The 20,930-nt window shown below is 36.5% G+C and overlaps 1 protein-coding gene across 1 annotated transcript in view; it reads left to right on the forward strand.

The window, feature by feature from the left end:
• ATAD2 (ATPase family AAA domain containing 2) overlaps positions 1 to 20,409 on the forward strand; it is a 64,263-nt gene extending 43,854 nt beyond the window's left edge. Inside the window, exons 20-28 of the mRNA XM_043879272.1 lie at positions 4,683 to 4,818; positions 9,904 to 10,100; positions 10,624 to 10,783; positions 12,894 to 13,016; positions 13,134 to 13,277; positions 14,593 to 14,985; positions 16,918 to 17,051; positions 17,909 to 18,037; positions 19,039 to 20,409. Coding sequence (XP_043735207.1) covers positions 4,683 to 4,818; positions 9,904 to 10,100; positions 10,624 to 10,783; positions 12,894 to 13,016; positions 13,134 to 13,277; positions 14,593 to 14,985; positions 16,918 to 17,051; positions 17,909 to 18,037; positions 19,039 to 19,083 — 1,461 coding nt within the window. The 3' untranslated portion in view covers positions 19,084 to 20,409. The remainder of the gene's footprint in view (positions 1 to 4,682; positions 4,819 to 9,903; positions 10,101 to 10,623; positions 10,784 to 12,893; positions 13,017 to 13,133; positions 13,278 to 14,592; positions 14,986 to 16,917; positions 17,052 to 17,908; positions 18,038 to 19,038) is intronic.
• The last annotated feature ends 521 nt before the right edge of the window (positions 20,410 to 20,930 follow it).

Here is a 20,930-nt window from a genome sequence, read left to right on the forward strand (position 1 = left end):
AGGCTCCTCCATCCATGGGATTCTCCAGGCACAAGTACTGGAGTGGGTTGTCATTTCTTTCTCCAGGGGATCTTCCCCACCCAGGGATTGAACCCAGGTCTCCCTCATTGTAGGCAGATGCTTTAGCCACCAAGGAAGTCCTCTTAGGGTGGTAAAGAGTCCTTAAAAGTTTCTAATTTAATCACCTAGTTCTGGACCCTAAATTCTATCTTTTGTGTAATAACACCTTTACAATTCATTTTGTTAGTTCTGACTCCTAAAAAAATCAGCTTATTTTGAGAGGCTTCCATTTCTTAATCTCCATTTGTTTCCCAGGTACAATAGAGAATTTGTCTAATCTGTCTTCATCATGGCAAGCTCTTTGTATGTTTGAACATGCTTTTGTATTCATTTCTATTTCCTCACTTTAACCCAGGCTTCTTCACACTAAACAGTTCTTCTATGATAAGATATACTTCTTAGGATTCTTAAATACAATGGAAGTTTATTTCTTGCTCACTTACAATATCAGGTAAATGACTGGAATGACAGGTGTACCCTCCCCCATGCAGTCATTCCAGACATTCAGACTGGGAGAGCATGCTCATTTTCATCACGTGGCTCTCCAGATTGTTTTCATTCCACCCAGCTGAAAGGATTGGCGCTTTCTTGTGCCTGGTCTGAAAGTGATACACATCATTTCCTTTCATGTTCCATTGGCTGAACCTCACATAGCCATACCTAACTGCAAGGGAGACCAGGGAATATGACATAGCACTGGGCCCAAAAGGAAGAGAACATGAACTGTGACAATAGCAAGCTCTGCTGCACATCACACATATTTTTAGTTTCTTCAAAATTCTAGTCACTCGCCTGAATGTCTTTCTCTTTATATTCCTTTTGAAAGGCTGTACCCAGAATGAATTAAGTACTCTAGCAGTGTTCTGATTAACAGAGTAAAGGAGACTTGCTATTTAGTAGCCACATTAACCATTTATGTATTGTACTCACTGTCAATTAAAACATTATTTCAAGGTTTAAAACAAATTAAGTTTATACTCTTCGTAATAGGGGAGACTAGCTGAACTTTATATGGATGGAGGGAGGTTGAACGGAGAAGGAAATGGCAACCCACTCCAGTTCTCTTGCCTGGAGAATCCCAGGGACGGAGGAGCCTGGTGGGCTGCAGTCCATGGGGTTGCTACGAGTCGGACACAACTGAGTGACTTCATTTTCACTTTTCACTTTCACACATTGGAGAAGGAAATGGCAACCCACTCCAGTGTTCTTACCTGGAGAATCCCAGGGATGGGGGAGCCTGGTGGGCTGCCATCTATGGCGTCGCAGAGTCGGACACGACTGAAGTGACTTAGCAGCAGCAGGGAGGTTGAAAAGCCATAATCAGTTTAATCTGGCATAACTTTATCAAGAATGTGGAAACTCTACTTAAAATGTTTCGGCTTTTTTTTTTTTTTTTTGGCTGTAGTTTCTTCTTTTTTATGATAATATTTCCTAAGTATGTCATTGTAAACTGGGTCGAGTAGCCCAGCATCACCCTGTCCGGAAGGATGGAAAGGGGACTGGACCAGAATTGCTGGTTTCATAAAATGAATAGTCTTTATGGATACAAATAAGCAAGTCTGCTTTGAGCCTTATGTAGTCTCTGTTGTCCTTGGTGAGCTAGTGATATTGTATATGTAGCATTGGACTGTAGTATGTATGAGAAGTACTATGTATTACAATTTGTCCATCTTGAAATTGCAGTCAGAGTACCTGTATGCACCTGTATGTATGTAGACCCTAACAACTCATGAAAAAATGAGAAAGAATGTCAGTAATAGATTAGAAACTAGGGTGAATTGTGAAACACAAGCAGTGAGGATTAGATGGATGTGGGTAACCACATTTCAGAGTATGTGCATCAAAGGGCTGCTTTGAAAAATGGGAGTGATTTCTAGCCCTGGATCAGTGCCTGGAGGGAATTAAGAGAGTCCTTGAACAACTTTGTGGTTTTTGGCTTTCTTCACTTCTGGCCATTCCAGATAGTAGTTGGCAGAGTTTGTCATCAGCTAGATCAGTGAAGGTGGACCACGGACTAGTGTGGCAGGGCAGTGACTTACCTTTAGGCACTGAATGGGAGGAGTGGGAAGACCCTGTGTCCAGGAAACAAATTACGGGCACATTCTGTTTCTAATTTAGCCTACCTTCTTTAATAATCACTGAAAATAGAAACTAGAATAAACAGGAAAAGCATCTATGAATAGTCATATTTGAAAGGCAGAGATAATTTATGAATAAGCATTTGAGGAAAGACAGTGCGATAGAAAATTATATCCATGCATCAGCAACAGATTGTTATGGAAAAGAACCATTTTGAAGACATTACAAATGAAGTAGCTCCTCCCAAATACAAAACCCTGCAGGGCTAGAAAGACACAGATAAAGAGTGAATTAGCAAGATGAGGGATCATGATATCAGGAATTCTTACATAATACAATAGGACAGAGATTTTAAAAGTGAGGAAAAAATTAAAGGAAATAGAGGAGATGATAGATTCAAGTCTAACATCTATTTAATGGGATTTATGGGCAGAGAAAAGAAATGTAGAAGAAAAAAATAGTCAAATAATACAACATTTCATAGAATTAAAGAACACCATAATCTTCAGATTTAAAAGGTCCCCTGTTCTAACTGATGGATATAGAAAGAACCATAGCTAGATAAAATTTTAGAACATCAAAAATACAGAGAAAAATCTAAAAATCTTCCCAGAGAATAAAACATTACTAGAAAGGACTGAAAATCAAATTGCTTCTACATTTTCACTGGTAACACCAGCTACTATGGAGGCAACTGAGCAATATTTTCAGAGTTAAAAGGAAAGTAATTTTGAATCTGTAATTTTCTTCCCAACAAAGTTAGCATTTGAGTGAAAGAGCAAAATATATTTTTGACCATATGGTGCCTAAGAAACTATTACCCACAAACCTCTGACTGAAAGAATTATTAAAAGACAATTTCTCCTGTTGGATTTTTTTTTTTTTTGCATAAGTGGCATATAAGAAGCAGTGCACAAAGAAAACAGTAAAACTTGTCACAAAATTGTGCTTGTTAACTTTTTTTTGAGGAAGAGGAAAAATACTGCCTCAGGTTTCTCGAACAGAATACTCTTTAAGCCTGATGCAATCAATATGATAGACACTAAATACACAAAAACGTATTTAAGTTACCTTTAAGATCTTGGGTCACTCAGATATCCAAGAAAGGAAGTTGCCAACAAGTAACATTTTTTTAAGTTATGTGAGACTACGTTGACCTTGCTTCTGAACTCAGAATGGCAGGCAAGAAGGACATCGTGAAGGAGAATCAGGAAGTAAAAGCACCTTCAGATCTGGTATGTAGATGTTGATTAACTTTACAGTTTGGTAGAAAAAAAAAAAAAGCTTAAAGATATGTCTGTTAAAACTTGTAACAGTGAAAGAACAGAGATACAGCATAGAAATAATACATAAAATATCTTTCCTTTTGTGACTGGCTTATTTCCCTTAGCATAGTGTTTTCAGTGTTCATCTGTGTTGTAGGCTGTGTTCAAATTTCATTCCTTTTTAGGCTGAATAATATTCTGTTATATGTCTGTACCACATTTTGTTTATCTGCTCATCTGATGATGAACATTTGAGTTGTCTTTACCTCGTGCCTAACTCCTGAATAATCCTGCTATGGTTATTGCTATGCAAGTACCTCTTGAGTCTTTTATTTTTTTTCTTCCATTTTTTTGGATATGTATACTGGGTTACATGGTAATTCTGTGTTTAACTTTTTTGAAGGACCAGCGTACTGTTTTCCACCGTGGCTGCACCCTTTTAATTCCTACTGGCTCAGGAGATCTAATTTCTCCATATTTTTACCAGTTCTTACTATTTTCCAGCCTTTATTCTTACTGAACAACCACTCATTCTCATATCTCACTTTGGGTTGTGAAAGTGAATTAATTGATCTCAGTTCAGTTGAGTCACTCTCGGACTCTTTGCAACACCATGGACTGCAGCATTCCAGGCCTCACTGTCCATCACCAACTCCCAGAGTTTACTCAACTCATGTCCATTGAGTTGGTGATGCCATCCAACCATCTCATCATCCTCTGTCGTCCCCGTCTCCTTCCACCTTCAACCTTTTCCAGCTTCAGGGTTTTTTCCGGGTCAGTTCTTCACACCAGATGGCCAAAGTATTGGAGTTTCAGCTTCAACATCAGTCCTTCCAATGAATATTCAGGACTGATTTCCTTTAGGATGGACGGGTTTGATCTCCTTGCTGTCCAAGGGACTCTGAAGAGTCTTCTCCAACACCACAATTCAAAAGCATCAATTCTTCAGCACTCAGCTTTCTTTATAGTCCAACTCTCCCATCCATACATGACTACAAAACCCTTTAAGTAAAATATCACCGTATCAGTTACTGTATGAATTATGGTTTGGAGTCTTGAGTTCTAAAGAAGACCCCATGGGTTTAGTTCCTTATCCACTGCATATGTGATGTATACATAAGTTCAGTATAAGTAAAAGATTTAAGAAATTACTCATTACACAACTTAGATTACAATAATCTACTGTTGCATTGAATGATTGATACATTGTATGTGTATACAAACATATATATATACACACACACATATATATAACGTTTGTGTTTTTTTTTTTTTAAGGTACAAGAATTATTTATCCGTGACTATGGAGAAATTTTTAATGTCCAGTTACCTAGTAAAGAAGAACGGACACAGTTTTTTGAAGATTTAATTCTGAAGCAAGCTGCTAAGCCTCCTATATCCAAAAAGAAAGCAGGTTAGTTTCTGTATCAAAGTTAATATATAATCATTTTGAGAAAGTGGAAATGAAATATCAGTTAATGACATTGCCATCTTCTAATAGTCACTCAGTTGTGTCCAACTCTGTGACCCCATGAACTGTAGCCCGCTAAGCTCCTTTGTCCATGGAATTCTGTAGACAAGAATTCTGGAGTGGATAGACATTCCTTTCTGCAGGGGATCTTTCTGACCCAGGAATCAAACCCGGGTCTTCTGCTTTGCAGGAAGATTTTTTACTACCTGAGCCACCAGGGAAGCTTCTAAGGTTGATACCTCTTACCTATATTTCCTTGTATTTCCCATTAAAATAGACTAAAGTTCTTAGAGCATACAAGGCCTTTCAAAGTATAACCCTAATCATTGTGGAATTTGGGCTGGAATTCATAGCATAGCCCCAGTCTGTCTTTCCAAGCCCGTCTTTGATACTTTGCTCTCTTCCGTCTTTTTCCTTACAAAGCACTCTGTCTTTAAACCATTCAGTGCATATTTGTGTCTTTTCATAATTTAATTCATGCTTGTTCTCTGTCAGTAATGCGTCTGTCCTCAACCTTGTCTCTGTCTATGGAACTACTTTTCCTTCTAGTATAATTTATGTTTTCCTTCCTTAACGTCAGACAGAATTAATTGACTACCTTTATGATGTTCTGTACTTTTTTCATACTACTGATATGACATTGTGGTGATGTTATAATTATCTCTTACTACCTTAATAAATTGCCAACTTACGGGGGCAGCGCTCATATTCCTTTTTTTATCCTGAGTAATTATTAGTGCGTTTCTGTTTAAACAAACTCAAACTTTTGTCATATTTGAAACATACCACAATTTTTCATTAGCTGAAAAATTGACTAGTCGAAATGACTTCCTCCCACGCACACAGGGAAATTAAATTTTTTTTATTTTAATTTTTTTAAATTTTGGAAGTATGATACATTTACAGGAAACTTGGAAAATACAGAACAAGGTTATGAATAGTTACATAGAGTTCCATTATATATACAATTATTTTTTTTTGAGTAGGTAAATTAAGATTTTTAATTGGAGTTTCAATATCAAACTCTCAAAAGCTAATAGAATGAATATACAGAGAAGTAGGATATAGTAGACCTGAAAAGTGCTGTCAGCATAATGAAGATTTATACAGTTTTCACACAATGATAAGATACAAATTCTGTTCAGGTTCCCATAGACTGTAAACTATGAGACATTGGAACATATGCAGGGACATAAAACAAGGTGCAAAAATGTCATGGTCTAAAGGTATTGAAATCATACAGAGTCTGTTTTCTTAACACTGTGGAATTATGTTAGACATCAGTATCAAAAGATATTTGAAAATACTTTTAAGTGTGATGTGACATGTACCAAGAGAGATCTTCAACTTAGCCATCAAAATCCTCAATAAAGTTAGGCTGAAAAAAACACAGAGGGTGATTGCAGAGAAGAAAGCATTTTAATGAGAAATTAGTATTAAAGATACTTTAAACAAAATCACATGTATTTGGAAATTAAATGTCTACTTTTAAATGATGGGTATATCTAAGAAGCCATAACAAGGAAAATTACAAAATATTTGTAATAGAATAAAGACAAAAAGAGAATTTACCAGAATTTGTTGCATGCAGCTGAAGCTACTCAATGCAGTTAAATACAATGTGGAGTCTTAAAATAAGATATGAAAACAAATAATGGACACCAGCATGAAATTTTGTGAAATTTGAACAAAATCTGTAGTTAGTAATACTGTATCACATGTTAATTTCCTGGCTTTTGTTTTTTTTACAACATAGTATTTCTTTATATTCTCAGACTTGGATTAGATGTTTCAAGCCTCATTCAATTTTTTTTTTTTTAAATCACTAAGATAATTAATTTTCTAGGCTTTTAGCAGTAATACTAGATACTAAACTGCATGGGACTGTATCAAAGTTTTGAGTGAATATAAATTAGAAATCTGGCATTCTGTTCATACTAAGTCAAACAAGTGGAGTCAAATTGTCGTAAACTTTTTTATCTAGGCAAAAATTCATAAATTCTCTAAAATATATACTATATATGTGTGTATACAAAAGCTTTTCTACTACACTTGATAAAGGCTTGAGAAAGAATGAAGTGAAGTGAAGTTGCTCAGTTGTGTCCAACTCTTTGCGACCCCAGGGACTGTAGCCCACCAGGCTCCTCTGTCTATAGGCTTTTCCAGGCAAGAATACTGGAGTGGGTTCCTTCTCCAGGGGATCTTCCTGACCCAGGGATCGAACCCAGGTCTCCCGCATTACGAGCAGACACTTTAACCTCTGAGCCACCAGGGAAGCTCTGAGAAAGAATAACAACAACAAAAAGAGAGATGGAGAAATTGGAGAACATAACTAAATGAAATGGGAACACTGAATATGAAATAGAAGAAGTAAAATTAGATAAATAAAATCATCATATAGTCCAGTTGTTTTTAAACGTGGCTGCTCATTAGAAGCACATCTATAGCTTCAGAGAAGAATAGCAATAACTGGGCATTTGTATTTTTCAAAAAATTCTAAGGTAATTCTGTTACGCATCTGGATATTAAAAAGTAGTTACAGGTTTTTCTATTAAAGTGGTCAATTTAGTGATATAGAATTCTATTATTTTCTGTTGACCAATCTTGATACAATAGTATTAAGGGTATAATAGTACAGAACCATAATAGTAAAAGATGTTTATCAGTTTTCACAGTCAAGAGCCAGACAAAAAATAAAAGATAATTACAGTTGCAAGCCATAAAGGATTAACCTAACACTTTAAAATAATTTTGTACAATTTAGGGATTAAGTAGAGTGATAAGTGGTAAGTGAAAGTGCATGTATACACATGTTCTGATCTGCCCAGCCACTCTGTGTCTTTTGGTTGGTGCATTTAATCCATTTACAGTTAAGGTAATCATCAATATGTGTGATCCTGTTACCATTTTCTTAGTTGTTTGGGGTTTATTTTGTGTAGGTCTTTTCCTTCTCTTGTTTCCTGCCTAGAAAAGTTCCTTTAGTTTTTGTTGTAAAGCTGGTTTGGTGGCGCTGAGTTCTCTTAACTTTTGCATGTCTGGAAAGCATTGATTTCTCCATCAAATCTGAATGAGAGTCTTGCTGTGTAGAGTATCCTTGGTTGTAGGTTCTTCCCTTTCATCACTTTAAATATATCACGCCATTCCTTTCTGGCTCGTAGAATTTCTGTTGAGAAATCAGCTGGTAAGCTGTAGGAGTTCCCTTGTATGTTATTTGTCGTTTTTCCCTTGTTGCTTTTAATATTTTATCTTTGTCTTTAATTTTCATCATTTTGATTACTATGTGTCTTGGTGTGTTCCTCCTTGGGTTTATCCTGCCTGGGACTCTCTGCTTCCTGGACTTAGTTGACTATTTCCTTTCCCATGTTAGAGAATTTTTCAGCTGTTATTTCTTCAGATATTTTCTTGGGTCCTTTCTCTCTCTTCTCCTAGGACCTGTATAATGTGAATGTTGGTGTGTTCAGTGCTGTCCCAGAGGTCTCTAAGGCTGCCTTCATTTTTTTTGTTGTTCTTTTTTCTATTCTGTTCTGTGGCAGTGATTTCCATCATCTGTCCTCCATTCTTAGGTCCTCCAGGTCTTAGCCATTCTTTTGTCTCAGTTATTCTGCTGTTGATTCCTTCTGTAGCAGTAGGAATTGTTCTTCTGTTTCTTCTTTAGTTCTTCTAGGTCTTTCTTGCATCTTCTCAATCTTTCTCCCCATTCTTTTTCCGAAATTCTGGATCATCATCACTATACTTATTCTGAATTCTTTTTCTGGAAGGTTGCCAATTTCCACTTTATTTGGATGTTTTTCTGTGGTCTTATTGTGTCCCTTCATCTGGCACAAAACTCTCTGCTTTTTCATCCTGGTTAACTTTCTGTAGTATGGTTCTGGTTCCAGCTACTATGGGATTGTGGTTCTTCTTGCTTCTTCTGGCTGCCCTCTGGTGGAGGAGGCTAAGAGGCTTGTATAAGATTCCTGATGGGAGGGAGTGGTGGTGGGGAAAACTGAGTCTTGCCCTGGTGGGCAGGACTGTGCTCAGTAAAACTAATCCAGTTATCCACTGATGAGTGGTATTGTGCTCCCTCCTTGTTAGTTGTTTGACCTGAGGTGACCTAGCCCTGGGGTCTATGCGCTCTCTGGTAGGGTTAATGGCGACCTCCAGTAGGACTTAGGCCAAGGGGCCCCTTCCAGGACTGCTACTGCCAGGGACCCCAAGCCGTGGCCCACCCATACCTCCACAGGAGACACTCCTAACACTAGCAGGTAGGTCTGGTTCAATCTCCTGTGGAGTTACTGCTCCTTTCTCCTGGATCTTGGCATTCACAAGATTTTGTTCATGCCCTCCAAGAATGGAGTCTGTTTTTCCCAGTCCTGTGAAAGTCTTGTAATCAAATCCCGCTGGCCATCAAAGTCAGATTCCCTTGGGATCCCCCATCCTTTTGCTGGATTCTCAAGTTGGGAGGCCTGACATGAGACTCAGAACCTTCACAACAGTAGGAGAACTTCTTTGGTATTGTTGTTCTCCAGATTGTGGGTTGCCCACCTGGAAGGTATGGAATTTGATTTTATTTGTGTTTGTGCCCCCTCCTACCATCTTGTCTCAACTTCTTTGTGTTTGAACATGTGGTATCTTTTTTTGGTGGTTCCAGAATCCTCCTGTCAGTGGTTGTTCAACAGCTAGTTGTGATTTTGGTGCTCTTGCAGGAGGAGATGAGTATACGTGCTTCTGCTCTGCCTTCTTGAGGATGACATTTTTAGTAATTAGGATATTCTTGTCCTGGAAATAGGCATTTTCAAGATTTTAATAGCCTCTTAAATGATTTTAAAATGATAATGACTCAGCAATTCACATTCCCAGCTACAAACTGCCAGTTACTGCTGGAGGAGATGTAGAGGGTGAGATTATGGTAGCACTTAGTATTCCAAATCCCCTGGTTCCTGACAGATAGAAGGAGGATAATTCCTGAAAGCTTGTCTGCTTGGTGTACTGAATTTTGTCGCCCTTGATCTGGTGGGAGAGCAGTAACTAACTTCCATTCACGTAAAGTTTTGCAGGCCCTGGAGGTACTCCCTGTGGCACCACCACCTGAGCCAAGACCACTGACAGCAGAAGAACTGAAACGACTAGAAGAGCAAGAGGAAGATACATTTAGAGAACTGAGGATTTTTTTAAGAAATGTTACACATAGGCTTGCTATTGACAAGCGATTCAGAATATTTACTAAACCTGTTGACCCTGATGAGGTATTAATTTAGTCTTTGGATCAGAATGCTTCAGACTTAGAGAATATTTGAATAGTTTTATGTGCATCCCTCTGTACACTCTGAACTTGCTTTCTTATTTGGAAGCATCAAGTAGTGTTCTCAGCACATAGAGGCTTCAAGAGTTATGTAAGGCGTTTTCCTTTCCTGCAGAGCATAGACAATTAACTTTGCCCAACTCAAATGTTCTAGAAGTAACTTGAGAATGTCTTAATGCTACGTGACATTCCTGTGACCTTCACAGTAAAGAAGGCGGTCCTAAGTTGGCATTGAAGGGTGGGTGGCATTTGGATGAGCAAAGAGGCTTAAGGTGTTACTGGAGATATAGGTGCCCAAGAATGAGAATGAATACAAAACAAAAGCCACCTTAAATACAGAGTTTCACATTAATATATTTTCATTATCTCTTACGTATATATTTTCTCCTGTTTTGCCTGGCAGAAAAACTTGACTCAAATTTTTCAGTGTTCAGTGTTTGTGATTTGGTCATTTGTTTGAATTTTAGGTTCCCGATTATGTCACCGTAATAAAGCAACCAATGGACCTTTCATCTGTAATCAGTAAAATTGATCTCCACAAGTATCTAACTGTGAAAGACTATTTGAGTGATATTGATCTGATCTGTAGTAATGCTTTAGAATACAATCCAGATAGAGATCCTGGAGGTGAGCATCTAGTGGGTTTGGTTTGGTTTGGTTTTTTTAACCTCAAGGAGTGGAATGAGGGCTGCTAACACTTAGTGAAGGGTGATTTCATACTCGGTGCTGTATTAGAAGCATTTTACATTCACAGTGCCGTTCAGTCCTCAACAAGGTCATACTCCCAGGAAATGGCAAGGGTAGAATTTGGGTGCAAGTTTCTTTCACTCCCAAACAATTATATGATACAACCTCTAATGAAACACAAAATTGCCTAACAATTTAGCTTGTTTTTTTTGGTTTGTCAATGTTCTTTCTCAAAAATAGGAAAATAAAAACTCTTTGTAATAAGTTTGAAAGGATTTTTTTAGTTAAGACCGTTACAGTTTTTATTACAACAAAGTAATGTTATACTTGCTAACAGACTAAGTACCCCATTTCCTTTCTCCTAAGGTAAGTGTAAGTAAATGTTAGTTGCTCAGTCATGCCCGACTCTTTGCAACCCCATGGACTGCAGCCCACTAGGCTCCTGTGTCCATGAGGTTTACCAGGCAGATACTGGAGTGGGTTGCCATTTCCTTCTCCAGGAGATCTTCCCAACCCAGGAATCAAACCCAGGTCTCCTGCACTGCAGGCAGATTCTTTACCGACTGAGCTACAAGGGAAGCCCTATCTCCAAAGGTGGATGCTGTTAAGTTTAAGGCTATCTTTCCAGACCTTTTCTATGCATAGAATGCATCCACAATGTACCTCACCTACGCAGGCTATTAAATAAAATGTATAAAGTAAGAGCTTTTTAGGTGATAGATTTATTTATATGTATAATGATATATTCAAATATCTATATATTTGTTATAAACTTACTGATTTCCAAAAAATACTCTTTCAGGTTTTTTTCTTAGCTTCTTTATTAATGCCCTATCCTCAACTGTCTTGGTGGATAATTTATTTTAATATTTCTGTTTTCTGTGTTGACTCTGTAACACTGGCATTCTGTTTTTAAATTTGTCGTGCTTAAAAATTAGATTGATTTTTATCACTGAGACTTTACCCAACGATTTAAAAGCCCACTGTTCTTCCCTCACCAGTCTTCTATCCTACCTTCCCTAGGCTCTGTCCCACAGTTCAGAGTTCTGGAGGAAGCAGTGGGCAACAGGCTGCCAAGGTGGGAAAACCCCTTAATTGTAGAAAGAAGGAAGCTTCTCCTGGAGGAAGTGGGCTTATTCTGTTTCCTTGCAGTCATACTGCTGCTGTTTCCCGTTCTGACCGCTCTGACAAATGTAAAATTACTTCTGGGCAGTGGTGTTCACACTTGAGGTAGCACCAACATCTCCTTCAGGACATGCTAAGGTGCAGCTGGCCGGGCCTCACCTCTGCAGGTTTTGACTCTTTAGATTCAGGACTGGAGAATGTGCATCCTGACAAGTTCCCACCTGGCGCCAAGGCTGCTGCCCTGAATGAACTTGGCCCGGCCTTTCTTCAGGTCATGTTAGAAGCCCCTGGCAGCGTCCCTTCTGCTGTAACAGCCCTTCCTGTCTACTGTGAACTGAATGTTGTGTGAATGCTGCAGCAGCCTCCTGCCCTGCGAGGGGGTACTGATCAGCTGTTCAAGCAAATTTACCTTCACTTCTGATCCGCCTTTACCTTGAGACGTATTCCCGTTCATGGCACTTAGACTCACTTTAGGAGTTTTTCCAGTGCTTCCTGTGTAGTGTTGCTGTTTCATTGTCTTTGTTTAGTTTCTAAAGTCAGTGTCATAACATCCTCTATATCTCTTCCAAAATTGTTTTACATCCCCGGTTCACTCATGACACTGATAGCCTTCCTTGCTGTTTTTGTGTCATCGTATTGTTGTTTAGTTTTGCTGTTGACTGAGTCTTACATTTTCCCTGGTGTCTCAAAGGGATTTAGTAGGACAGGACAATGAAATTGGGTTTAGTCTGCTGTGTGGAATCAAATGTCCAGAACATTAGATGAGCATCAAAACCAGAAATAACACAGTTCCAGTAACTTTTACTATTCATGGTGGAAGTAAAAAACAAATTGTAATGGCTGTAATCTTAGCCCAACATGTAAAATTAATTTTTGTTAAATTATTAAAAGGAAACTGGTTTAAAATTCTTTCTTTATTCTATAGATCGTCTTATTAGGCATAGAGCCTGTGCTTTAAGAGATACTGCTTATGCAATAATTAAAGAAGAACTTGATGAAGACTTTGAGCAGCTTTGTGAAGAAATTCAGAAATCTAGAAAGAAAAGAGGTAGAAAAATGATTTGACATCAGAAAAAGATGCTTTAAATATATTGAGTACTCATAATTCTCCATGTAATTTTTATATCAAAAATTTTATTTGATATTCTGCATATCTATTTATAAGGTTGTAGCTCTTCCAGATATGCCCCATCTTACTACCATGTAATGCCAAAGCAAAATTCCACTCCTGCTGGTGATAAAAAATCAGATCCAGAGCAGAGTGAAAAGCCAAAGACGCCCAGTGCTCCTATGGCTTGCAGCACTCCTGGTAAGTGCCCTTGGGTGATTTTTACTTAGGAAACTCTAGCCTTTATTCTTTTCTGATGCTGTTTACTTTTCTCCCTCAGTTTCCTTTGTCCATATTGATGCCACGCATTACATTGATTTCATTTATATTAAGGCAACTTTGCATTCTTTAAATAAATCCATGCTTGCAGTGAGGTACCATTTGCCATCCCAGTTCACCTTTCAGTTTACAGTCTAATTGTGGGTTGACTTGATGTGAAACTGATTTTTGCTTCCTATAATCCTAGTCTATTTCCTGTTCCCTCTTTATTCTTAGGGTATAACTCCACAGAGTACCCACCCAGATTCTGTGGGTTTCCTAAGGCCTCTTCCTTGGCAGGCTCCTACTTCCAGTTTTTGCTTTTATAACTCTGTGAATATCAGACTGTCCTCAGCTTCTTAGCCTCCCAGCTATTCATCTGTTTTCCCAGATTTGGGTGCCATAATTCCTCAGTGCTTTTAAACAGAATGTTTATAGAGACTATTCATACTAGCCCAACTAATGCCGATCAACAGTAGAATGGAAAAATATGGATTATTATACAGAAGTGAGAATTATTAAACTTCAAGTAAATACAACACTATGGATGACGTTCCCAAACATGAGATTGCGGAGTGGTTATACTGTGTCTAGGCAGAATTTTTAATATCTGTGTACCATAGTTTCTTCATCTGTAAAATGATGTTGAGGACTGGTAGCACACCTGATCAGGTTAAAGTAGAATTTCAATGAGTCAGCACATATGAAGGCCTGAGAAGAGTTCCTACTTCATGGTAAGCACTCGATACGTGTAGGCTGTTTTTAGTCTTGCCCTTTCTTCGGTTCATTCCTCATATTACTGCCGAAATTACTTTTTCAATATGTGCATTAAAAAATTCATACCGTTGCTTGAGTTTCCTGAGATGGAAGGGAGGTTCAAGAGGATGGGGATATATGTATACCTATGGCTGATTTCATGTTTGACAGAAAACAACAAAATTCTGTAAAGCAATTATCCTTCAATTAAAAAATAAATTAATTAAAGAAAAAAAACTCATGCCTTTGCTCTCCTTAAAATTACTGAACTTTTTAAAAAAATTATTCAGGATAAAATCCAGATTCCTTAGACTGACAGGTCATTGCCCACTTTCTGCCTTCTCACAGTACTACTTTTGTTAATCTATTCCAACCATACCATACTGTGGTGATATCTCAGATTTTCCTCTTAATATCTCAGGAGGTATTTTTTCCTCCACTTAACTTAGACTTTAAAAAGTTGTTGAGTGTTCTCTTACTCTCTTTCTTAAATTCTTTGAAGCTCAGTTGAAGAGAAAAATCCGCAAAAAATCAAAGTGGTACTTGGGCACCATAACAAAACGAAGGAAGATCTCACAGGCAAAAGATGACAGCCAAAATGTCACAGGTGACAGAATTGAGAGTGATACAGAGGAAAATCAAGATACAAGTGTAGACCACAATGAGACTGGAAACACAGGGGAGTCTTCAATGGAGGAAAATGAAAAGCAGCAAAATGCCTCTGAAAGCAAAATAGAATTGGGAAATAAGAATTCACATACTTGTATTGAGAATGAACCTGAAGAATCTGGAAAGACTACAGCATGTACAGAATTGAGGAAAGATAAGATTGCTTGTAATGGAGATGCTTCTAGCTCTCGGATAATAGACATTTCTGATGAAAATGAAGCAAAAGGTAAGTCTCAGTGAGGCAACTTACTAATTTTAAAAGATGTTTCATTCAAGGTTCTTTAACAGTTAATTTGCATCTCAGTTTACTCTTTTTCCTTGTCTTTCAGAGTACAAGAGTTAATTAGGGAAGGTGGCATTATTTTATTAAATAATAATAAGATTAAATTATTAGTATTAAATAGTAATAAGATATCATTATTTTATTAAATAACAGTAAATGACTGTGGTTAAAAGCACACTATAGTGGGACTTCCCTGGTGGTCCAGTGGCTGAAACTGTGTTCCCAACACAGGCAACCCAGGTTTGATCCCAGGACAGGAAACTGATCCCATATGCCACAACTGAAAGATCCCACAAGCCACAACTAAGACCTGGCGCAGCCAAATAACTAAAACATTTTTTTAAAAAGCACAAGATAGCATCAAACAGACCTGGATTTGAGCCTCTAGTCCACTGCGTAGTAGCTTGTGACCTTGGTTAAGATTCTTGCCCATCAACCTCAGTTTTCTCATTTGTGCGATTGGGGGTAGATAGTGCTGGGTAATAAGATATTCTGAGGATTGAATAAAGTAATCCATCTAAAGCATGTAGCAAAGTGCTTGGCTATACAATTTTTAAAACCTGGCAGGATACCCTCTCATTTTAAGCAGGATAAGCAGTTTCCTGTGATTTCTTGCTGAGTGATGTGAAACAACTGTTACTCACCCCCATCATTCCTCTATCCCTATTGTAGGTGAAATCCCAGATCATTTATACTGTATTTATTCTAATGGTCCTGCTCCCAAAGATTTTCATTTAGAATTGTCTTCTGTTGACATCTTCTTGAACCTTTGGCCTTAGATTTGTTTGGTTTTTGGAAAAGCCAAACATTTAGTCTTACAAAGCAAAAAGAAGGGTAACGAGGTCAAAAATTTGTTTTGGTCAAAAACAAGTATTGACTAAGTTAATGAGACTGGTTTCCTTCAGTGGCTTATATGCTGGAGGTTAATCTTTTTCGAGGACTTCCTTGAAATGAGTTCTAGTGTGTTTGAGTAATCTTAGAATGGTTTAGGATATATCCTTTGAGTGTGAATATTTAAAATGTTAATCCTCTGACTATAAAATTTTGTATGTTCTATTTAAGTTCAGCATTTATTTTTCATTTATCATTATCTTTTCTAAAAGAACACTATTTAGTGAGACCAGGCACCTATTTATACTTGTCAGGAGATTTGGGTTCTTGTCCTGGCTCTTAGAACAGTTAGGTATGTTGACCTTAGAAAAACCTCTTCACCTTTCTTTGGCCTTGTTTTTTGGCCTCTTAGTTAAGTAGATTGTTCTAGATCAGGGATGAAGGGCCAGATAGTCACAGCTACTCAATCCTGCTGGAAAAGCCATATTGACACACTTACTGTGAAGTGGGTGCGGTGGTGTTCTGATAAAACTTGAATTGTGGCGGTAGGCCAGGTTAGCTTATGTGTAGTAGTCCGTCCTGAAGCCCCTTCCAGCTCTTAAATATCCTTCATTTTTTTTTTTTTTAACGTGCTACACAGCATGTAGGAATCTTAGTTCAATCCCAGTGACTAGGGACTGAACCTCTGCCCCCTGCAGGGGAAGCTCAGAGTCCTAAGCATTGGCTTACATACATGCATGCTCAGTCTTTGTGACCCTATGGACTATAGCCTGCTAGGCTCCTCTGTCCATGGGTTTCTCCAGGCAAGAATATTGGAGTAAGTTGAATTTCCTTCTCCACCTTACCACTGCACTGCCAGGCAATTCCCCGTCCTTCATTTTTGAGTGTGTAAATGGTAGCATCTTAATCTTACAGTAGAGTTAATAAATGAGAACAGGGATTTGTGTTTAAGTAAATATGCCCTGCTACTTAATCAGCCTAATGTTTATTTTAGGCATTATAAAATGTCTGTGAAACAAACAAATAGTTATTTTTTCATTCTAGAAATGTGTGTTCTGCGAATGACTCGAGCTAGACGTTCCCAAGTAGAGCAACAGCAGCTCATCAGTGTTGAAAAGGCTTTGGCAATTCTTTCTCAGCCTACACCCTCACTTATTGTGGACCATAAGCGACTGAAAGTATGTAAATTAAAATCACAGTGCTTCCATTGTTGAATTAGAAACAACTCACCAAAAGCGGGATTGTAATAGTACATTATTTCAATTTGGCTTGCAATAAATATATTTTATAGAAAGATAAACTTGGTATAGCTTGACGTTATCAATGAAACTTGGTAACTTTCATTAAGGCAGTGATTGAAGATGACTAGTGTATTAGCGTTACTGTTTTCAACATATCAATACTTGTCTGTACCACTTATCCCATACATCGTTTGTATGACCATACCTATGACCATTTTAGTTGGTTTTTACTTAACCATGATTGCATGTTTTTGTTGACTACAAGGCAGTGGAATATCATGATAGGACCAGACTTGAGGAATCACAGAAATTCAGTAGGTCCGTTTCAGTCATGAGAAAAAACCCGGATCAGATGGAAAACCTTTTTTGAAGAAAAGAGCCCTGAAGTGGTGCAGTAGTTCATCATTTATGTCCTGTCTATTTTTGTTTCACATAACAATTAATTCTAGCATATATTAATCATAGTGACATAAAATATTCTACAAAAGTGCCTTTTTTCTTGTTAGTCTAGTTTGAGATTATTTTTTAACTTGTCTGAAGAGATTGATGGCTGTAATTGAAATTGGCAACCTCCTCAGCTGTAGTTTTAGGATGAGAGGCCAGAGTCATAGAATGTTGATAAAGGTAATTTGCAGTTGCATATCAGAATCACTGTTAGAGACCGCAGTGTCTTATCAGATGACTTGATCTGCCTTCTCTGTAGCTTATATGCTAAAAAATGTCCCTAAATCTTCAAAATTAAAATGTCTCTGGGAATTTCTCTCATATATGTAAACACTTATATTTTCTTTTAGAATCTTTTGAAGATTGTTGTTAAAAAAAGTCAAGAATACAATATTTTTCAGTTGGAAAATTTATATGCTGTAATCAGCCAGTGTATTTATCAGCATCGCAGGGATTATGACAAAACAGCACTTATTCAGGTAAACTCATCTATATGAGAAATTAACTGATTATAAAAATTTCTAAATGCCATTTTTTAATGTGTGGGATTATGAATTATTTCTAGGTACAACCATGTTTTGTACTTTTTAAAATCTAGCACCTAAATTAGCTTGTGTTTCTTTAATAAGGAGTGGAACACCGTAGTATCTATAAACTATGAAAAATCTGTTTTGTGTGTGTATGAATGAAGATATATAGCTCATTTTTAAGATAGACTGAAGTTAGGCCTATTTGTCTGTATTTAATATGCTTTATAGTGGATGTGTGTGCTTAGTCACTCAGTGGTGTCCGACTCTTGGTGACCCCATGGACTGTAGCCTGCCAGGCTCCTCATCCATGAGATTCTCCAGGCAAGAATACTGGAGTGGGTTGCCATGCTCTCCTCCAGGGGATCTTCCCAGCCCAGGGATCGAACCCAGGTCTCCCGCTCTGCTAGGTGGATTCTTTACCGTCTGAGCTACTAGGGAAGCCCTTATAGTAGATATTCGAGTACTGATGTTTAAAAAATAGATATTGACTGATACCTATATAGTATTTCATATATATATATACACACACACGTAACTCATAACTCGTACCTACTATATACCTACTAGTATGTAATATATATAGTATTTAGTATATCTAGTAAAGTATACTGTGGTGTCTATATAGCATAAATATATGTAACAGTAGTACTATAAACTGTTAATATCTGTAAGTACACCAGTGCCTTGGTTAATAACTATATAATTTAATGTAAGATGGAAGCATCTCAGACTTTAATTCAAAAGGGATTTAAATAATGAAGTCCCATCAGTGTTAACAGTCTATGTGATAGCCATAAATACTGAGCAAAATTTGTTTCTCTCTCAGTTATATACATGGGTAATGATGTCCTTAAGGTTGTTCGCTTTGAAAGAAAACCAGCAGTGGAGTGATGTTCTTTAGTGTTTTCTGCATTGAAACTTACTGTTTTTCCCTCCTATCCTTTATCTAGAAAATGGAGCAAGAAGTAGAAAACTTCAGTTGTTCCAGATCATGATGTCATGGTACCAAGTATTTTTTATTTTTTCAAGATGAAATCCTGAATCTCTAAGGAAAGGAGTAAAATAGTAATTAAAAATATTTAAACTTTTCTAGTATTTATATACATGTGTAAGATAAATTACAGAGATAACTGATAAATTTTTGATTGAACAAGTCATTGTAGTAATACTATTGCTATTATTATCAGTAAAGTGTGGCCAACTCCTAATAAAGTTTATTTTGATAATTAATGTTTATGGAAATTTAGGAGTAATTAGTGACACTGATAGTTTTTATTTTAACCACTTTTAATTTTATCCTTCCTAAAAATAGTTTATTGTGTCAGACTAGATAGAAACTAGTTAACCATTGTGTCTTTGCCATCGTTTCTGCCTTTAGCATCCTCTGCAGATTCACTTAAAAGCTCATGCTTGAGTCATGATTTGCAGGAGGTCCCCTGAATAACTTCTAGGTAAACCACAGTTCTGTACTTGACTATCAAAATTAATGCTTTTTAGATAAACATTTTTTATCATTTAATTTGGATTAATAAAAAATTTTAAATTTTTTGTTTTACTTTTATGGGTTATACATACAACAAATGTATTAACGACTACTTTGTTAAATATCTTTTTAACAATGCAAAATTTTTATATATGAAAGCTATTTATACCCTTCTTAGGTTGTATTCTATAGATGCCTTTTGTATACAATTATATAAGTGTAAATATTATGAATTTTGTATTAATGATACCAAAAATGCATTTCTTAAAGCAATAAAAGCATTCACCATCATGCATTTCTCCCCCTCCCCCATTTTCTTTTTCTTTGAGACATTCTAGTATTACTTTGCAAAACTTCTTTTGAGGGTAATAGGGGATAATGATCTCGTGAGAGATTCTGGATTCTAATACAGTTTCTGAGCTAAACTGCTTTTTGTTGTTGTTTTATCTGGATATTTTATTTAAAGCCTTCTAAAACTCAGTATTTCAGATACCTTAATTAGTAGATACTATCTATTGTAATGCATAATGGAATACTAGTCACTGAAAATATTTAAGTGTATGTATATTCCTGGATTCTCACACACACACACACACGTCTTCATTTTTAGTGAAATTTATTGTAACTTATTCTAGATTCATCTTTTGTAACTAGGATTTTATTTTGTATGTATAGCTTCTGTAATAAATTGTAAAGGTAAAAATTGCTTCTCAGTTCTATTTCTTAATTATTTTATAATATCCTAAAAATAATTCAGTGTGAAGCAAGTGCAAAAATCTGTTTTATTACTGTGCATAATTTAAAATGCTGTTGACACTGGAATGTATATATTCTTTAGTTACAAAGACTAATCTGCTCCTGTCCTTTGCATGACATACTGTGTATACACTTGGCCAATAATGTATCTACATTGCTATGTAGGCTTTCAAAATCATGCTGAAATTGCAAACCTAGAATGTCTTTCTCTCTCTTTTTTTTTTGCTTAAAAGTATAATCAGGCTATTATATATATAAATTTATATATATTTATATTTATATATAATTTTTATATTATATAATACATTTTGTTTTATGACATATAAAATATATATTTTATATTTTATAATATATGTTATAAATATAACTGTTATAATATTATGTTTATGTATTATATTTTATATTATATACTTATATTTTATATATTATATGTAAATTTATATGTATTTTATAGATTTATATATAATCAGGCTATTATATATAAATATATATATACACTTATATATAAAAGTATAATCAGTAATTTGGACAGGAAAAAGAAACAGAAGGCATCCAAATTTAAAAGGAAGAAGTAAAACTGTATTCACAGGTTATCTTACATAT

Source organism: Cervus elaphus, chromosome 21 (genome assembly GCF_910594005.1).
Source record: "Cervus elaphus chromosome 21, mCerEla1.1, whole genome shotgun sequence".
NCBI lineage: Eukaryota > Metazoa > Chordata > Mammalia > Artiodactyla > Cervidae > Cervus > Cervus elaphus.